This window comes from Hemicordylus capensis, chromosome 10 (assembly GCF_027244095.1).
Source record: "Hemicordylus capensis ecotype Gifberg chromosome 10, rHemCap1.1.pri, whole genome shotgun sequence".
Classification (NCBI taxonomy): Eukaryota; Metazoa; Chordata; class Lepidosauria; order Squamata; family Cordylidae; genus Hemicordylus; species Hemicordylus capensis.
In genome coordinates this window covers 9517489-9537402 of record NC_069666.1, presented here as the reverse complement: position 1 = coordinate 9537402, position 19914 = coordinate 9517489, and the positions used below count along the sequence as shown (strand labels likewise).

Here is a 19914-nt window from a genome sequence, read left to right as displayed (position 1 = left end):
GACCCTACCCCGAGGGAAGACAGGCCTCCATGCATCTGGATGCTGTTTGGCGACAAAGGTGTGCCTGGAGATGTGTGGCAGGGTCAGACAGCGCGGAGGAGGAAGAGTGCCCGTCTCCAGGTCAGATGGCTGTCCCTTTAAAGCTTCAGCTGAGAGGTGGTCCAGGAGGGTCAGTCTGGCTCGGAGGTATTTAAGGGTTCCGTCCAGTTCTGACTGCTGCGGGAGTAAACTTGCCCCACGGTATGCCCTCTGCGGTGCTGCAATCCAACCCGCCTTGCCACCTTCCAGACTTCGTGGGCTCTTGTCTGCGGGACAGGCCAGGGTGGCCAGGGTTGAGAAACGAAAATAAATAGGACTGCTCACCTCATTCTGCAAATGAATGACCGTCTTGAGCCCATGCACATTCTCATGGAGGACTGCTGGCCTTCTTTCTTGACCGTCCCGGTTTTCAAGTCCAAAATCCTTCCTGAAAGGCGGTGGGGAAGGGGAGACAGGAAGGAGGAGGATCAGTGTGAAGCCAGTAAGTGCATCAACCCCGAAAAGGTCCCAGGCGGGATCAGGTTTTCAAGTCTCCTCTCCAGTGGGCAGCATCCAGACTAACTTAGTTATGACCAAGCACCCCTGAAATTAATGAGGCGAGCTAATCATGCTTAACTTTGGAATGCTCTCCCAGTGGCTATTCGCTCCTCAGACTCCATTACAGCTTTTAGAAAGCTTGTTAAATCTTGGCTTTTTATTCAGGCTTTTACATAATTGTTTTATTGCGGCTTCTATGTGTTTTTAGCTGTCTGTCGTTTTTATGCTTGTATTTTATAGATTTTCAATTTGGCTTGTTTTTATATTTTTAGCTTAATACTTTTATTGTGTGTTTTTAACTTTTGTGAACCGCCTTGCGATTGTTTTTAATGAAAGGCGGTATATAAATGCAACAATAAAAATAAATAAATAAACTTAAGGCCCATCGATTTCAATGGAATTTAGTCACAACTAATTTAGCCTGAATTCTGCCCACTGAAAATCTGCAAAAGGGGCATCCAAGTTTCCAGATAAGAATTCTGTGACATTATACAGCTTCAGACAGCGGTTCTCAAACCCGGGTCCCCAGAGGTGGTTGGACTACAACTCCCATCATCCCCAGCAGCACACATACTCCTTTACTGTCAGTTTTATTTAGACGACATGAATATTTAACTTCTCTTATTAGCTGTCATCTGTACAGATTCTTTTTATCTTGATAACCTTTTAACTGACCAGAATGACAGAATATCATATAATGTGGCTAAATTCTGTTTAATATCCAATAAAATTCACCAGGAGCTGACCGAGAACCCAATCTAGATTACTGATGTTGATGTTTAACTGTATTACAACCTTGATGAGTTATTTTGCTTGGCTTCACAATGCAGGTACTATTCTTGTACTGGTCTGTGGCTGTAATAAAGCACTGATTATCCCCAGCTGTAAGGGCCAAAAGCCACTGTGGCTAAGGATGATGGGGATTGTAGTCCAACAACCTCTGGGGAACCAAATCTTTGAGAACCCCTGGCTTATGCAAATCTATACAATTTCTATATCTTGAACAGGTTTTGTAAATTGTGGACGATGCAAGTCATTTCATGGTCCTAGAGAAAGACATGCTGTTCTGGTAGCTCCAGGTCTTAACACCCACATCAGTTTCAGAGGATGAATACAATTGAAGGAAGCCAGGCGGGTGCGCAGCTGGGGGAGTCAGTCATGTGACTTGCCTCTGGGGGGCCCCCCAAGGCAGTGGGCCCCCAGACAACTGTCTCCCCTTGCCCTATTATAGTTACGCCCCTGACTGCAATGGCTTTTTGGGGATTTATTTTGCAGCTTAGCATAATCATGGCAACCCTATTCATTCCCAGCATGGGCCCCAACGAAAACAGTGCCATTTCCATGAACACCTGTGTGGACTGAGTTGGACTCTGTTTAGGATCCCTAAGTTCAAATTCCATCAATGCCACAGATTCATTTTGCGACATTGGCCAAATTATTGTCTCTTGGTGGGGGCTAGGAGTGATCTACCTTGCAGGACAGTTGCAAGGGTAAAAATTGCAATAAGGACCACAAAGTGGTTTTTTGGTTTAAAAAAAAAATAGTGCTATATACACATTATAGATAAAAAGGTTAGCTTCTAATGCTGACATTCCTAGAGAATGATGCTGATCCGTTGCAGTGAATAAGGGGAAGGAAATTCTGTCTAAGTGCTGCATGGAAAAAAATTGTGTAATTTTATTTATTCAAAAAGGAATCCACATCCTGGCTTTTGACGAGTTTCAAGGCATCGCAAAAGCTGCCTTATACTGAGTCAGCCATTTGACTAATTAATAAAATGCTATTCTAGTCCCTGAGCTACAGCCTCCCCCCCACCCCGATAAGTTACAATGAACGCTGCCTTATACTGAGTCAGACCCTTGGTCCATCTAGCTCAGTATTGTCTACACTGACTGGCAGCGATTCCCTACAGTTACAAGCAGGAGTCTCTCCCAGCCCTACCGGGAGATGTCGGGGACTGAACCTGGGATTTTCTGCTCTTCCACTGAGCTGTGGCCCCATCCCCTAAGGGGCCATATATTACAGCGCTCACATGTTGTGTCTCATCCAAATGCAAACCAAGGTAGACCCTGCTTAGCAAAGGGGGCAATTCAGGCTGGTTACTGCAAGACCCACTCTCCTTCCCTGATCTATCATCAGGAGGGAAAAGAACCACCCAAAAAGAGTGCATTTTGTAAAACTGGATTAGCTAATGCACATTCCTGTAATCAGGCAGAACAAATTAAACACTAAAACTCCCTTTCAAAGAAGCTGTTAAAACATGCTCAGTTTTATCGGCAGGTCACACACTGCAAAGCTCTAAGGCCCTTTCGGCTCCCAGCTCGAGACCATTACGAAGTTCCTAACTGCCTCCATGTGACCCTTCTGGCACGGATGCCTGCAACGGAGCGTGCTACCCACAGGCAAATATTTGACCATTACATCTGCCCTTTGGAATGCCCTTAGAAGATGCCTCAAAGGGTTACCAAACACACCAGCCAGATCTTGCCCTTGAATTAGGCACCCGCATGCAAGCCCCGTGACCTGCTTTTGAGGTGTGACTCAGAAGGCTATTTATGACAAGGGAAAGGATGACAGAGATCTCCCATAATGTGTTCTCCGTTCTTACATGTGCTCAACGAGAGACACGGAGGGGCGATTCTCTTGTTGCTTCTGATGAAGACAGCCATCCTTCAAACGAATGGACCGCAAGAGTCTCACGGGGGACAAAGATTAATACAACTGGCATGCTTTAAAGAACTGCAAGTTCAACCATGTTTCCCCCAAACTATTATTTGTACCTTCCAAGCTGCACTGATACCTGGGCAAGGCTTGACATAGGAAGCAGGGGTATGCAGAACCGGTTCGAATCAAACCGTCTTTGATTCGAACCAGTTTGGCCAGTCCAAGTTTGAACCGGAACGGTTCGAGGGCTATGGAACGGTTTGAGGGCTAAACCCCACCGGTGCCCCCCGCCCCAGCACTGTGGGCAGCCTGTTTCCAGCCTCTGTACATGGTGTGACCCGGCGGGGTTTAGAGGAGCCACCACCGCTGCCCGGGCCACCCTTAGAACCCTTTTAAAGGGTTCTGCAACCCTTTGCTTGTAGAAGCACAACCCGCAAACTGGTTCGACCGAACGGACCGGACCACTGGCCGGTTCGACCGATCTGGCTTGCAGACTGGCGGTTCGGTTTAAATCGTAACCGAACCAACAAACCCTGCTCTGTGCACACTCCTAACAGAAGCTGCCTCATATGGAGTCAGACTCTTGGTCCATCTAGCTCAGTTAGTCTTGTCTACACTGACTGGCAGCAGTTTCTCCAAGGCTTCAGGCAAGAGTCTCTCCCAGTCCTACCTTAAGATGCTGCCAGGGATAGAACCTGGGACCTTCCACCTGCAAGCAGATGATTTACCACTGAGCTAAGGATGCTCTTGATGCACTGCAGAGTCAGACCCTTGGTCCATCTAGCTCAGTACTGTCTAAACCGACCGCCACGCCTGCCTGGACACTGAACCTGGGACCTTTTGCATCCAAGGAGGAGCTCTATTACTGAGCTATTTCTCTGTCCCTTTTGCCTCAGTAAGATAGGAACATGAGTTTGCCCACTTTGCTAAGCAGGATCTGCCCTGGTTTGTGTTTGGATGGGTGACCACACATGAGGGCTGCAAGATATTCCCCTTAGGGGGATGGGCCATAGCACAATGGAAGGGCATTTGAATCCAGAAGGTCCCAGGTTCACTCCCTGGCAGCATCTCCAGATAGGGCTGGGAAAAGAGTCCTGCCTAAAACCCTGGTGGAGTCAGGGCAGGCAACACTGACCTAGGCCAATCAAGTGTCTGACCCAGTATAAGGCAGCACCATATGTTATATACAGGGTCTCATTTTCAGGGAGGATCTGCAGCTCCATGATAAGAGCTGGTAGAATTCCTGCATGCCTAACTGGTCGTTTTAATTTCAATGAGACTTCCTTGAGAGAATTTAATCAGGATGTCAGCCAACGTGTCTGTAAGCTGAAATTTCAGGCTGCAGGCTTCCCCACATCTCCTGGTTCCCAGGTTGTCCCCAAATGCCCCCCTTCCCTCCCTCTGGATTTTTAAAGAAATATGCCTACCTGCTTTATTATTCCTAAATTCCTTTCAGCTGCTCATATGGCAGGACCTTGACACATTCTTAATTGCAATCAAGAGCAAATAAATCACAGCTGTGTGCCATATGAGAAGCAGGCAATGAATGTGGCTGTAATGATGGCTCTGTCAAATGACCATAAACCATGCATCTGGGCATCTGCATCTGATGTGCATCTTCCCTGGTGACAGATGAGAAGTCAAAGACCTCACATGAGCAGGATGCGTGGAAAACAGACCAGAATCTGGTGATGATACACACCGAGGAAATATCTATTAGGAAAGTTTGCAGAACCTAAATACAACTTCATGGGATTTCACACTGTAATTTATTACAGGGGTCATTATTACAGGAGTCAGACCCTTGAGTTCAGTATTGTCTACACAGACTGGCAGCGGCATCTCCAAGGTTGCAGGCAGGAGTCCCTCTCAGCCCTATCTTGGAGATGCTGCCAGGGAGGAAACTTGGAAGCTTCTGCATGCAGACGCTGTTGCCAGAGAGGCACTGTCCTCTAAGGGGAATATTTTATAGTGCTCACACATGTAGTGTCCCATTCAAATACAAACCAGGGCAGACCCTGCTTAGCAAAGGGGACAATTCAGGCTTGCTCCCTCAAGACCTGCTCTCCTCCCCTACCCATTTTATGATTGTGTGAACTGCCTTAGTGAGTTTCGTGGCTGAATGGGGATTTGAACTCGGGTATCTTGGTCCTAGTCCAACACTTTCCCCATTACACCACGCTGGCTCCTACCGGTAGCCTGAAACGAATTAGCCAGCTGTGCCTCCAAAAGGTGGCTCTGGTTAGGAAGGCGCGCACCAGATTACAGCACTCTACATGTGGATGCTCAGTAACCCATTTCAGACAGTTTGGACGAAAGCTCTGGATTTTCTAATCAATCAGAATGTTGAGGTATAGAACGACGACATACTGTGTTGACCTCCCCACCTTAACAATTCGAACACTCCTCACCCAGGCAGGATTGAAACTTCTACAGTCATCCGTTGCCAAACAAAGGGGTTCGGTTCCTGGAGAACCCCATGTTTGGCAAATTTGCGGTTGGCAAAGCTTTAAACCCAATGGGAAACAGGGGGTTAGGGGAATCACAATCACGAAAATACCGAGAAGTCAAGAAAAAAATACTAGAAAAATCAGCAAAAATCCCTTAAAATCTACAAGAGTCAGCAAGAGGAGTGAGCAGATTGAACCTCTGGAAATTTTTGAACCCCCCCGCAATTGCTAAAAAGTACTTTAAATCACAAGAAGACAGCAGGGTCAGCAAGAGGAATGCACAGATACTCTGCCCCCCCCAATTGCGAACCCTCCCCAATCACTATAAAATCTTGCCAACAGCGGATATTTGGGCTGTGGTTGGAGAGACCGGTCACAATTTCCCAGTTGCGGACACTCAAAAACACGATTGGGAAAACGGCAACCGGTGAGAGAAGGCTGTAGAGGAAGACCTCAAAATCCACGGATTCGCGTATCTGCGGTCAGGTAAAAGACACTCGATGTGAAAAAAAGGAAAACACACATCGACCGCAGCATATCTGTGGGTTGGGGGTGGCTGGAAATGACTATGGAGGTCATTTCTCGCCGCTTTGTGTTTCAGAGCCTAAAAATGGCTCCTTTTTAAAATATGGGGGGGACCCAGTGATTTTTTGCCAATTTGGAGGCATTTGGGGGCACAGGGGGAGCAGCTAAAATGGGAGGCAGCTTCCCCCCACATCCCCCCTTGGAAATCTGCTGTTTTTTAACCATTTTCTTCAAACTGGGAATCTAATCCCCAATTCCCCATCGGCCTAATGCCTCGATATTCATGATTTCCGTAACCACGGTTGTACCGTGGAACAGAACCCCCATGAATATCGAGGTTCTCCTGTATGTACATTTTGCAATCCCGGGGCTGGCATCAACGCACACTCAGTTCAAGCCAAGGTTTGGACTTCCACAGTCGTCCAGGGTTTTTCCCAATCTGGAGTTCTGGTCGAGGCTCATCCCAGCAAAACAAACGGACATCTTAAACACAGCGTGTTGACGTTTATAGGCTGATAATCAGATGCAGCCCAGGCTTTATGGCCTGTTTTTCCGTTCTCTCTTACGAGTCCCACTAGGCAGTTAAATCTCGTTCCTAACACCAAGCCAGACTTCTCTGACTCTTTTGGATGCCTAGATTCTATAGCGCCTGGTCCGAGAGCCAAGACATTAAACAGGCGAGGGGGGATACAGGGCATACCCTGAGCCATTTTTCAACAGAAGTCTTAATATAGCACATCACAATTCCCTGCTTCCCAAAATACAAAACCATTTCCAGAATTGTCCAATGCTGATAACTGAGCCTGCTGCATCACTGAACACGTCATGATTTTTTAAAAATCCTAAATTAAATTAAAACTATGTACCCAGCCAACCCAAACGCAACTCTTCATCAAGCTGAAATCTGTGATGGGTATGAATTATGCAAAACGGGAAAGTGTATACTGTGTCCCGTCTTTTGCATAATTTATGCCATAATTTTTCCATTGTGTATTGTAGCTTTGCCAGATTTGTGGGGGGAGCTCTGAATTCCCGCCACCGGGCACTGAGAATTTGACCCAAGCACCTCTGGTTTCAGAGATTTCCCCTGCCAGTCCCCACATGCTCAGGGGCACACCTAGGCAACTGGGGCACCCGGGCCATCCTGCTGTGAGGCCCCACCCACTGCAAGGGCCCCCCCCACCCTTGCTGAGCTTGCAACACTCTATTCTAACTGCCCAGGTGCACCGGAGCACCTCGCGGTTCTCAGAGGCCACTGAGCCCGACAGTCAGGCTCGGCGGCTGCTCCTGCTCCACCGGCCACCGCTGGGGGTGAGGGGAGGCCTGCTTGCTTTGCCTCACACACCCCCCCCAGCCGTGCACATGATGGCTAGAATATCAGTGGTTCGGCCTTGCAGCAGGGAAGCAGGCTCATGGTGGTAGCCTCGCAGCAGTGGCAGAAACCCGCCAGGCCTTTGGAGGCCATGGGCCGCGGCCCCAAGGTCCAGCAGTAGGAGCACCTCTGCACATGCTCTCAGTGTCTCTCTGCAATCACAAGGACTAGAAGCTAGCTATCTGCTTTCAAAATGAAAGCTGAGATTCTCCAGAAGCTGTATTCTGCACCTACCCCACACCTTTTCCTGTGCTCCCACAGAATTGTGGTGCACACACAAGGCTGCAACATGTCGTGCATTTCGTCAAACGCACCCTACTGCTTCATGGTCCCCACCTTCATGTGAGCCAGCGTGGCGTAGTGGCTAGAGCGTTGGACTAGGACTGGGGAGAGCTGAATTCAAATCTCCATTCAGCAAACACTCTGGGCCAGTTACTTCTCTCTCAGCCTGACCTACCTCACAGGGTTGTTGTGAGGACACACATAACCATGTACTGGGCTCCTTGGAGGAAGAGGGTGAGAGAAACGTTAAAATGAATGATAATTAAATAAATACAGCGCAAGTTACTCATCCATGGGGCATAAGAAGTGGGCAATGGGGAGCCCAGGGCATGTGCCATCTGTGTGCCCCCCCCATGCGGTCCTGCATGCCAGGTACCCCTAACGGGTCTTTAAAGTACCCCCAGAGGTTCACATACCCCTGGATGGCAATCCCTGGCAGGCAAGAAACCACTCCATCTTCTGTGCTGGCAACACAGAGAGAGAAGTCGGGCCTTCCATCATTATCTGCCCCCCTCCCTATGCCCCAATCCTTTTCCTGTGGCAGGAATAAGAAGAATCGACAAGTTCGTTTGGCTTGGACAGGATAACAAAAGATGACTTTGTGCGCCGAAAGGATCCTCCACGGGGCTGCTCAGAAAAGACAAACAAAAAACAGGAAAAAGGCACCAGAAGAATTTCTGCAGAATCCAAAAACTTCTTTTCCTTGGTGGAAGAAGAAAAAGGTGTGTATGTCCGGGGGTGGGTGGGGGGTGGTGGAGACAGGGGGAACCCCAAGGCTGAGATGCAGGAAAACAAAAGGACATGATTAATCACTGAAGCCAAATGCGAAATGACTAATGATAATCAGATGTGGCTCCAATTAGAAGCAGACCCCGGACTGGACAGAAGCACTAATTGGCATCGGTGCCTGTTGCATGGCAGGAATTGTTCAAAACCAAAGTCTTGCTCATAATTTTTCGACAATATTTGACAAGAATGCAGGGTAGAGAAACGAGGAACTTCCAACATTACTCCTCCTCCTCGTCCGCCAAGGGTGATCAGAAATGCCCGATTGTGGTATGGGGCAAGAGGATTGATCAGAGGTGACTGTTCCTTTCCCCCTTGGACCGACTGAAATGCTATTCAGCAGCAAAGATGGGGTGGAGTAGGGGTGACGCCAGAATCCCTACTTTGCCATTTTGGTAGTGTGGGCACAGCCTTTGGTGCACTCAATGAGGTCACCAGAGGAGAGCTGGTCTTGTCACAGCAAGCATGGATTGTCCCTTTTGCTAAGTGGGGTCCACCCTGGTTTGTATTTGAATGGGAAGCTGTATGAGCACTGCAAGATATTCCCCGTCGGGAATGGGCCGCTCTGGGAAGAGCATTTGCATGCTTGCCTGCAGGAGGTTCCAAGTTCCCTCCCTGGCAGCATCTCCAAGATAGAGCCGAAAGAGACTCCTGCCTACAACCTTGGAGGAGCTGCTGCCAGTCTGGGTAGACAATACTGAGCTTGATAGACCAATGGTCTGACTCAGTATATGGCAGCTTCCTATGTTGCTGGGGATTACCCAGAGCAGAGGGCAATCTGCCTCCTAAATTTTGGGGCTGGATCCCAGGGTCAAGAAAAATTTGCCAAGGCCTGACTTACCCATAGCTCTGTAGAGGATCAAGGTCAGCTGTAGAGTGCAATTATTTTGCATCAACCATTAAGCTTGGTGCTGGGGGTGGAATCCCTCTGTTCCCTGTCAGAGGGATTCCTAGACATTGTTGACTACAACTCCCATCATCCCCAGCGGCAGAGAGCTTCAGCTGGGGATGACGGGAGCTGTAGTCAACAATGTCTGGGAATCTCCGATACAAGGAACACTGGAAACACTTCATGCTTTTGAGGCACCCTGGAGGTAAAGATCCATTCACTTTCAAGGCAACTGAGCCAGAACATTTGGTTTTCAACAACAGGATGTGTCCAGAACTTCCCCACTGATCTGAATTTGGAAAACACCTCTGTGTGGCCGAGAAAGGCTGTATTCACGACCCAACATTGGAAGGCGATCAGAGATATTGTTCCGGCTCGCTTGCATCAACATGGATTTTTGTTAAATGTGCAAGAAGTCAGTTCAGAGTGATTGAGTACTGTACTGAGAGAGCGCTGAGCTAGATGGACCGATGGTCTGACTCAGCAGAAGGCAGCATTTATGCTTAGCAGAGAGCTGGTCTTGTGGTAGTGAACACAAATTCTTTCCTTTGTTAAGCAGGATCCACTCTGGTTTGCATTTGGGTGGAAGACTACAAGTGAACCCTGCCTGCTGTGAGATATTCCCCTTAGGGGATGGGGCTTCAGTTCAGTGCAAGAGCCCCTGCTTTGTATGCAGAAGATCCAGTCCTGCCAAGGGTTCTATTCGGGCAACATCTCCAGGCAGGGCTGGGAGAGCCTCCTGCCTGAAGCCTCGGAGAAGCTGCTGCCAGTTCATGTAGCCAATACTGAGCGAGATGGGCCAAGGAGGAGTGAGCATGTAGACAATACTGAGCGAGGTGGACCAGGGAGGAGCAAGCATGTAGACAATACTGAGTGAGGTGGACCAAAGAGGAGCGAGTCTGCAGACGTGGACCAAGGAGCAGTGAGCATGTAGACAATACTGAGTGAGATGGACCAGGGAGGACGAGCGTGTAGACAATACTGAGTGAGGTGGACCAAGGAGGAGCGAGTGTGTAGACAATACTGAGTGAAATGGATGCAGTGGAAGGCAGCTTCATAGGTTTATCAGGAGCATTCATAGCTCAGTCACAGAGCACCTGCTTTGCTTGCAGACAGTCCCACATTCATTCCCTGGCAGCATCTCCAGGTAGGGCTCTGGGAGACTCCTGCCTGAAACCTTGGAGAAGCTGCTGCCAGTCGGTGTAAACAATACTAAGCCAGACGGAGCAAGGGACTGACTTGGTCCTAAGGCAGCTTCCTACATTCCTAAGATAACTTAGGAACCCAGAACTTAAATTTACCTCCTTTGAGTCAGAACGAACCACCGACAGATGGCTTCCCCCCTCTCTCTTCTGCCTGAACCAGAAAGACCTCTATGGCCTCTTTCTCAAGGCATCCAAGAGCAAGGCAACCGGCAAGCAACCACCAGGTGACCCAGCAATCCCGTGACTCCATTCTCCCTGGAACTGCTGAGCCCTCCATCTGCTCTGGTGTCGGCAGTGACCTCATTGGATTGCAAAGAGGGTTGTATAAGTTTTCAAAGTTATGAAGTGGCAGGGCTACAGAGAAGCGTGGACCCATGTCAAGGGCAATCAAGGAGGAGGGAAGATGATTGAGATGTAGCATAGTTGGGAGATATTTATGGACGTTGCTGACAGCAACCACAGCTGGCCGGCAGCAAGGGAATCGTAAAGGGCCTTTTTATGTCTTAATTCTTCCTCTCCGAAGGATGCCCGTTCAGATGTTTTCTTCATCCTCCTCCTTGGTCAGAAGACCAAAGGGGATTGGATTGCAGAGGCACACGGCTTTGTGTCTGACTAATTAACCTAGATTGTGTCATTTCTCCCAACACTACGAGCATCATCGCAATAAAATTCGAAAGCTAGGCATGAGGTGGGGGCCTTGGAAACAAGGCTATTTTAGAAACAGACAACCTTTTTGATCACGGGGGAGTTTTGCTGCAGAGAAGCAGAGCAGGAAAAGCAAGCAAGCACATAATGCAAAACATGCCGCCAAAGCATGGGTTCTCAAGCTGGGGTCCCCGGATGTTGCTGGACTACAACTCCCATCACCCCCAGTCACAGTGGGGTCCCACGTTGGAGAATCCCCGAGTTAAAGGTTGCTGGGTCTGGGGGAGTGGAAGAGAAATATATCAGGAGCAAATATTGCAGCCCAAGACCCAGGGCTTCCTTTAGAACAGTTTTGGCCTGTTCTAGATGGGGATGCACACCCTCTAAAAGGAGCAGGTTTGCAGCTTGGGGGTTCTCCTGGATCCAGCGCTGCTCCTAGAACCATCAGTTGGCCGCTGTGGCCAGGGTGGCCTTTGCTCAGCGTTGGCTGGTGGGCCAGCTGTGACCACAGGAACACAGGAAGCTGCCATATACTGAGTCAGACCATTGGTCCATCTAGCTCAGTATTGTCTGCACAGACTGGCAGCGGCTTCTCCAAGGTTGCAGGCAGGAGTTTCTCTCCTGTCTTGGAGATGCCAGGGAGGGAGCTTGGAACCTTCTGCTCTTCCCATAAGGGGCCCCCTCTCCCAAGGGGAATACCTTACAGTGCTCACACACGTAGTCTCCCATTCAAATGCAAACCAGGGCAGACCCTGCTTAGCAAAGAGGACAATTCATGCTCGCTACCACAAAGACCCTCTCTCTAAGTCTCTCTTTAGCTTGATGCAAGGCAGCTTCCTACAGTTCCACCCCATAGATCTCAAGGAATCTGGACGTTTAGACAAGGTGGACGGCCAAGATTCTATAGAAATCGTACTGCCTGGAAGAATGTATTGAGGAATGCAGAGCCCCAAGACATCCCTTGCACTGGAAGAAGGGCAGTTGGCCAACTTGTATGGAAACTGTTACTTTTTATATCTTCTAAAATGATGAAACATGCCAGAAAGTTCATAGAGGCTCATAACTTTGCTGAAAAACAGGTATCATGTGCCGATGGGGTGGTGTGGAGGAGGACGCCAAATCCCCCACATCTCAGAGCTATAAATGGGACGTGACTGGCCAAGTTGAGCGGCCAAGAGACAAATCTGAACAGAAAGAAAGAGCTGAATCCTTCACAGTTTATATTAAACACTCCCCCTGCCCCAACACACACACACTTTCTAGCAGCAACTTCACGGCAGAGGTGTGCACGGAACCGCGGAGCTGAGGTCCGGCACTGGGGTGGGAGTTCCTTTAAGGGCAGGGGGGAGGGTGTACTTACCCCTCCCGCCGCTTTCCCCCCTCTGGCGCACGTATTTTAGTCAGCAATTGGGGCAGGGGCGGCAGGGAGGTATCCTGCCACCCCAATTGCTACCCCACTCCACAACGTCCCTCACTAGGTCATGTAACTTTGTCAAGTGTCCATTGACTGGCTCCTGCATTTCTGGACGAGACCCAAAGGAAATCGGCTATGGCCTCTTCTACTATTCACACAACAAGCACTCGGGGACTATAGGAACAACTATCTCTTGCATAGCATTAAAGCATATTTGCAGAACAGGACCTACTGATTTTTATTTTATTTTAAAGTAATAATCCAGCTATTACTAAGTTTCCATCTCTTTTGCTATTATTCAACAATGACTAATGGTCTTATGCAGACACCCCCTCACACACTTTTATTGCATCCTCTTTCTAGCCTGGTGTCACATTCTGCTGCGAAGTTGCTTTGCTGATGAATTACTCTTCCATCGCGCACAGACAATCCGACTCCATCAGCAACATCTGGATTCTCTCCGGGTGTGCAAACTTTGCTTGCTAACAGCATTCCTTGCAACTGGACATAAAAACGGAGGCCGGGCGCAGCTGCTGAAGCTGTCGGCATCTGCAGAGCCCGCTTACCCTGACCCCTGCAAACTCCCTCCTGCTGGACAAGGCTCAGGTTCTAAATATTATAAGGCCATGCCGTTTTGCAAAGCCACGGCACAATCCATGCTCTCATTCAATAAAGGCACTTCCTCATCAAAACCAGCCAGGCTTCAGCATTTATTCTTGCTTCCATTAGAAAAGCCAGTGGCCAGCCCGAACAACTCACAAAATAACTGTGCAAATTGAGAACGCCACCACCCTCGAGCCAAGCAAATTAAGATCGGTTAAATCTGCTTAGTCATGCTTTTAAAAGTTGCAGAATAGGAAGAGGCACAGATATTTTCGGCCTCCGATCATCTGTTTCCCTGAAATTTAAACCTATCAAAAGGTCTCAGAAGAAACGCTGCAAACCACAAGCTTGACGGGGGAAGGCTTTGGGAAACTCAAGTGCTTTTATTCCTAACCAAGACAACTGGCACCAACCATCGCCACTAATACGGATTAGAGTTACTCTTCCTCATCAGTCATCGAAAAGCAGCAATCAACATTAGCCTGTTGTGCAGGAAGCGTGAGCACCGTGCATTCCTGGCCCTCGCTCCCCTGGCCTTTTGGGATGTATGAGAGAGAGAGGACACAATGTTAATTGATTCAGATCAGTGGTCCATGCTGTCTAGCACTGTGGGTTCCAATGGAAGCAATTTCCCAAGGTCATCTGCAGGTCTTGGACCTAGTCTTGGATTCAGATAAATATGGTAGTAGCTAGATGGACCAGACTATTGGTCCATCTAGCCTAGCATTGGTTATGTTCTACCACCTGGTCTGATGCTCTGCCTTTGCTGTCCCTTGTGGCAGTGTCTGGCACTGCAGCAAGATTTTAAGCAAAGGCGAGGGAGAAAATCCATGCATGCATCTGAATCTATGCACCAGCCACCAGCGCCGAATCAGCATGTAGGATGGTAAAGCACTTGAAGCACAAAACAAACAGAATAACTGCGCTATCTTAGATCGCCAGCGCTCACTTTTTATAGCTGTAGAAAATATGGTGGCAGGCTGCATCCAAACTGATTCACGAGGCCACGGAATCACATCAAAACAAATTGTTAGTAGGGAGAGCAGGAAAACACATTGCTAACGGGCCACACGCAATCCTGAATTGCCAAGACTGAGTCCTTGAAGAAGAAGAAAAACTAGCTGCGAGAAATTTTTACAACAGGAGATGCCACTTTCAGAAAAACAGAACGCAGTTCAGGGTCACTCTCATAAGGAAGAGCAAGTTTAAAAACAAAACAACAGACACACCAGAGGTCCAGAAAGGCAGACAAAAAAAGAAGAAGATGGAAACTCAGCAGCAGAGCCAAGCTAGAGGGGAAGCGGCAGCCAAAATAAAGTTGAAACGGTGGCTAGGCTAAAAGCAGAACAATATTGAACAACCGACATCAGCACTATGTATGAAAAATGTCAGTTCCGACTGACCTGGATTTCCATTAACCACAGAAGAAGAGCCTGCCTGAGCTGATCTTGTCTGTTTTATGAGTCAGTCTGATGATTTAAAAGGGATATTGTCGAGCTAGAAAAGGTGAGGACAGGATCGAGGAGCATAACATGTGGGATGGAAGAAGTGGTTTGCAGGGTTGCTCAAGTTGGCCTACAACTCCCATAATCCAACTATTGGCCATTGTGGATGGGGATTATGGGAGTTGCAGACCAAAAACAGCTGCAACTCCCAGAATCCCCAAGCAAAAGTCATTGCAGCTGGGGATTCTGGGAGTTGTAGTCAACAACATCTGGGAACCCCTGTTAGAGGGAATACTGGTGCCATGCCCCTGAATACCAGGTGCAGGCTTCCTAGAGGCATCTGGATGCCCACTGTGTGAACCAGGATGCTGGCCACAGGAAGCTGCCTTCTACCAAGTCAGACCATTGGTCCATCTAGCTCAGTATTGTCTACACCAGGCCTGCTCAACTTAGGCCCCACAGCTGTTTTGGGACTACAACTCCCAGAATCCCCAGCCACAGTCGCCCACAGCCAGAGCTTATGGGAGTTGTAGGCCAACATCTGTAGGAGGGCCGAAGTTGAGCAGCCCTGGTCTACACAGACCGGCAGCGGCTTCTCCAAAGTTGCAGACAGGAGTCTCTCTCAGTCCTATCTCGGAGATGCTGCCAGGGAGGGAACTGGGAACCTTCTGCATGCAAGTGTGCAGGTGCTCTTCTCTGAGTGGCCCCATCCGCTAAGGTGAAGACCTTACAGTGCTCACCCATGTAGTCTCCCATTAATATGCAACCAGGGTGGACCCTGCTTAGCAAAGAGGATAATTCACACTTGTGACCACAAGACCAGCGCTCCTCTCCTTTGGCCTGCTCCAGCAGGGCTGTTCTTATACATGCCACAGGAAGCATGTGCTTAGCACTTCCATTGATGGGGATTCCCAGAGAGTCCCCAGAAGAGGATCCAACGACCAGAAGGACCCCAATCTGGAGTCGGAGGTCCCTCCTGCTATCTAACCCTACTCTTCATGGTACAGCAGAGCATATGGGTGAGATCCCAGCCACAGAATACCTCATCCTGGAAACCCCAGGCCCACCCCTTACTGGGGACCACCAGCATCACCCCTGGACCGCCAGGAACATCACCATCAAATCAAGGCCCAGATGCAGCAATAGCAGCAACCTGCCAGGCTGGCAGTAAGCTGACTGCTTCAGGAGAGGTCTCCTCTTGAGAAAGGGGTCTCCTCTCGAGGACAACACACAGGCCTAGACAGCTGGAGGAGGCTGAGACTGAGGCTGAACAGGACCAGGAAGAAAGTGGACATCTTAAACTGAGGCGTATAGGCAGGAAACAGAATATAAAGACCAAGGGGCCTGGCACCAGGAAGAACACCATCCTCAAGAGAAGGCTGACCTGTCATGGAGTTCTCAGAGGTGCAGAGCTGTTCCCTCAGCTTCTCCACGTCATCGGGATGGACCTGCTCATAGAGGGTGCTGCCAAACCACTCCGACTGAGGTTGGTTCAGGACAGGAGTGACCGAATCGGACACGTAGATCACTCTGCCTGTTTCGGCAGCGACAACAAAGAGGAAGCCGTCTGCAGCTTCAAGGATGAGGTGCTTCAGTTCCTGATCGACGAAGAAACAAAACACATATTTTGGGAGCTGCCCAGCTCGGCATTAGCACTTCTTAAGCCACACCAATTCCAATGGGCTCCTTGGGGATGGAGCTTAATTCTAAGTTTCTCACTGAAATCCCTGAGAGGGTGATGCGATGTCACCAGGTACTGTTATTCCTCAAGCTTCTGGGAGAAAATGACTGGGAGAATCACTGATGCTGTGGGTTTCTTCCTCCCCGCCTTCCAAAAGCCCCTCAGTATGGGGCTCAAATGGGGTTGTGAACTTGGGGGGCCCGACTTGGTTGTGAACTTGGGGGGGCTCATAGGCCTATGTACCAGAAAAGACGCGAGAGCCGATCCAATGGAGAAACAGTCTGGGAGGTCGACACGATCCCACAAAACTGTCGTGTTGGATCGGAAAGCCGACATTTCCTTGACATTCCTGTTGGATCCCAGTTACATGGCAGCAAGCCGCCACTCACCTGAGAGGCACTGCATGGGCCATTCACAAATTAAATGGCTAGCCCACTGCCTCCCAGCTGAGACACAGCTTGTTGGCCATTCAACTTGGGTCCAACAAGAATGCTGGAGCGCCAACAGAGTTCAGATACGACAGCAGGGAGCTAATTCAGAGGTGCCAACTGTATGCTACTCTGGCCTCCTTGGAGGAAGAGCGGGATATCAACGTAGCAAAGCAAATTCATACATACGTACAGGTGGACCTCATCCGTGGGGATTCCATTCCCACAGATTACCACGGGTAACAAAACAGCGGATAATGAGTAATGCAGTTTATGGGACCACCAAAATGGGCCAAATAAAGTGCCCTACCATGCTCTGTGGGTCTCCTGGCATCCAGCAATGCACCCCAAATGCCCCCACCCAAGTCCAAAATGGTCCCCAAAATTGTGGATATTTCCCATTTTTTAAATGAAATGAGCCACAAAATGGCTCCCGCAGACAATATGGTGGCTGGAAGTGACCTCCACAGTCATTTCCGCCCTCTAGAAACTGCGGATACATGGGTTTTAACAATTTCTTATCCATGGATATTGAAATCAGGGGTCAACTAGACACCCATGAACACGTGAAAATGCAGATATAGAATCCACGTATAATGAGGTTCTCCTGGGCATACATACATACATGAGCTTCCTACCTGCTCCGTTAGGAAAGAAGGTTTGTACGCGCCATCAGTAGACTTGTTCCCAGTGCCCCTCATAGACTTCATGTGAGACACAGCCATGCGGAGTATGGTCAGCTTGTCAGGCTTCCGTGCCAAGGCACTGCAGGTGGGTACCATATCGGACAGCTCAGTGATGTACTGGGTCATCTTGTTCCTTCTGCGCCTCTCGATCTCACTGTGGTTCTCCCTTAACATACATAAGAAGTGGGGAGGGAGAGAGGGAGAGAGAGAGGGAGGGAGAGGGAGGAGGAGGAGGAGAGAGAGAGAGAGAGAAAGCAAGAATGCATGAGCAGAGATGCAGTGCTTGAGGTCATCATTAGCTAGACTATCCATCTGTGCGCACGGTGCTTTAGAAGTAATGAGAAGGTAGGTCCCTGTCCCAAGGATCTTACAATCTAAAAATCAGCACGATGGAGACAACACAGAGGAAGGGAAGGGAAGGGAAGGGAAGCAGAAGCAGAGAAAGACTAGAGAAGACCATGCAGTTACTTAATGCACACATATTTAGGAAAGGAAAGGTTGTGCTGTTGAGTCGGTGTCGACTCCTGGCGACCACAGAGCCCTGTGGTTTTCTTGGTAGAATACAGGAATGGTTTACCATTGCCATCTCCCACACAGTATGAGATGATGCCTTTCAGCACCTTCCTCTATCACTGCTGCCCAATATAGGAGTTTCCCATATTCTGGGAAATACACCAGCAGGGGTTCGAACCAACAGCCTCCTGTTTTCTAGGCAGGTTACTTATATTTAGGCTTAGTTAAAACACTGGATGGTGGACTAGGAGACAGTAAAATGAGCAGGTCCAGTTCAAATATATATCAAGGCTATTTCCCACCAACCCTCCTCCTAAACACATCCTACCAAACTCCCAGTTTATTTGTCAATTTTTATATTTGCTTTCAAGCAGCTCAGAGCTGTATAGCTGGTTAGTTTATCCCCACAACAACCCAAAGGCAACCATAAGGGCTAGAAAACTGCATTTTCTAAATCAAAGCCAAGATTCTCTGAAACCGCTCTTCCACGCCCAGCAGCTTCTCCTTGACTGTCACATTTCATACTTCTGCGAATCCACAGAATTGCACCTGACACCCAACCAAGGACTATGCTGATTCATTGCGATCTTGTTGGGAAGTGGATTGGATTCTAAATTCATTAGCAGAGAGGGGGAGGGAATTAGTAAAACAAACAAAACAAAACAAAACACCCCACCACCACCACAATTGCTGAAATGCTTGCAGCATTTAATTTTGAGATCTTAGGATCGGGCAGACAACCAAGATAAAACTGATTCCTGGTTTTTGTTCTCGCTTTATACACAGCACCCATCCTGAGCCTTTGAGATAAGAGGGCAGGGAATAATATGAATGGAAATATAAATATAAATATAAATATAAATAAAGAGAGAGAGAGAGAGAGAGAGAGACATTTCATTCATTCATTATGATAAAGAGAAGGCGTGAGAAAAATACGTCATAGCCTTGGTATCCCTGAATGTGTGAATGCTCAGAATGCACAAGCAGCTACCACACACACTCCGTCTGCAGGGATAGACAATCACTTACGTGGGTTTCACAGTGTCTGAGCATTCAGTGATACCTCAAGGGTAAAGAAGTCTGCCAAAAGCTCACCTAAAGCAGGTACAAACTCTAAGACACAGCAGGGGACCTCCTCTGCAGACACCAGACAGATTAACGAGGGTTCAATATGCAGTTTGCAACATGGTGCCTTTGGCATCTAGCACAGCAGACAGCTCTAAGAAACTGCTCGCCCACTTCTAAGCATCGGCTTGCAGCCACTCGCACTATGTGAGGGAGAACCTAAGCTGGGCTAGCTTCAGCCACCCATAATGTGGGGAAGGAGGACAATCAGAGGTTGTAGCTCAATGGTAAAGCGCATGCTTTGCACACAGAAGGTCTCAAGTTCAAGCCCTGTCATCTTCTGGGTGGACAACACCAAGCTAGATGGACTCAGTAGACAGCAGCTTCCTGTGTTCATCAAGAGCTTCCAGAGCTCAGTGAAATAGCATCTGTTTGGCACGTAGAAGGTCCCAGGTTCAATCTCTAGGTAGGTCTGGAAAAAGACCCCTGTCTGAAACCCCGGAGAGCCTCTGCCAGTCAATGTAGCCAATATATAGCAGGCTGGAACAATCGTCTCAGAAGGCAACTCCATATGACCCAGATTTGGATGGGTAAGCACACTTGGACATTTCACACCCAGTGCGGTCTTCATTCTCAACACACAGAATTGGTGGGAGGCACATCTATGAAACTTCCCATCCACTGA

The 19914-nt window shown here is 48.7% G+C and overlaps 1 protein-coding gene across 5 annotated transcripts in view; it reads right to left on the bottom strand.

Moving 5' to 3' along the window:
• The window catches only part of ARNT2 (aryl hydrocarbon receptor nuclear translocator 2), a 122324-nt gene that overhangs the window by 59373 nt on the left and 43037 nt on the right, over positions 1-19914 (bottom strand). For all 5 annotated transcript variants that reach the window (XM_053272558.1, XM_053272557.1, XM_053272559.1 and 2 more), the window contains exons 4-6: positions 17604-17817; positions 16241-16454; positions 364-466 (exon numbers count right to left, since the gene is read on the bottom strand). In XM_053272558.1, coding sequence (XP_053128533.1) covers positions 364-466; positions 16241-16454; positions 17604-17817 — 531 coding nt within the window. The remainder of the gene's footprint in view (positions 1-363; positions 467-16240; positions 16455-17603; positions 17818-19914) is intronic.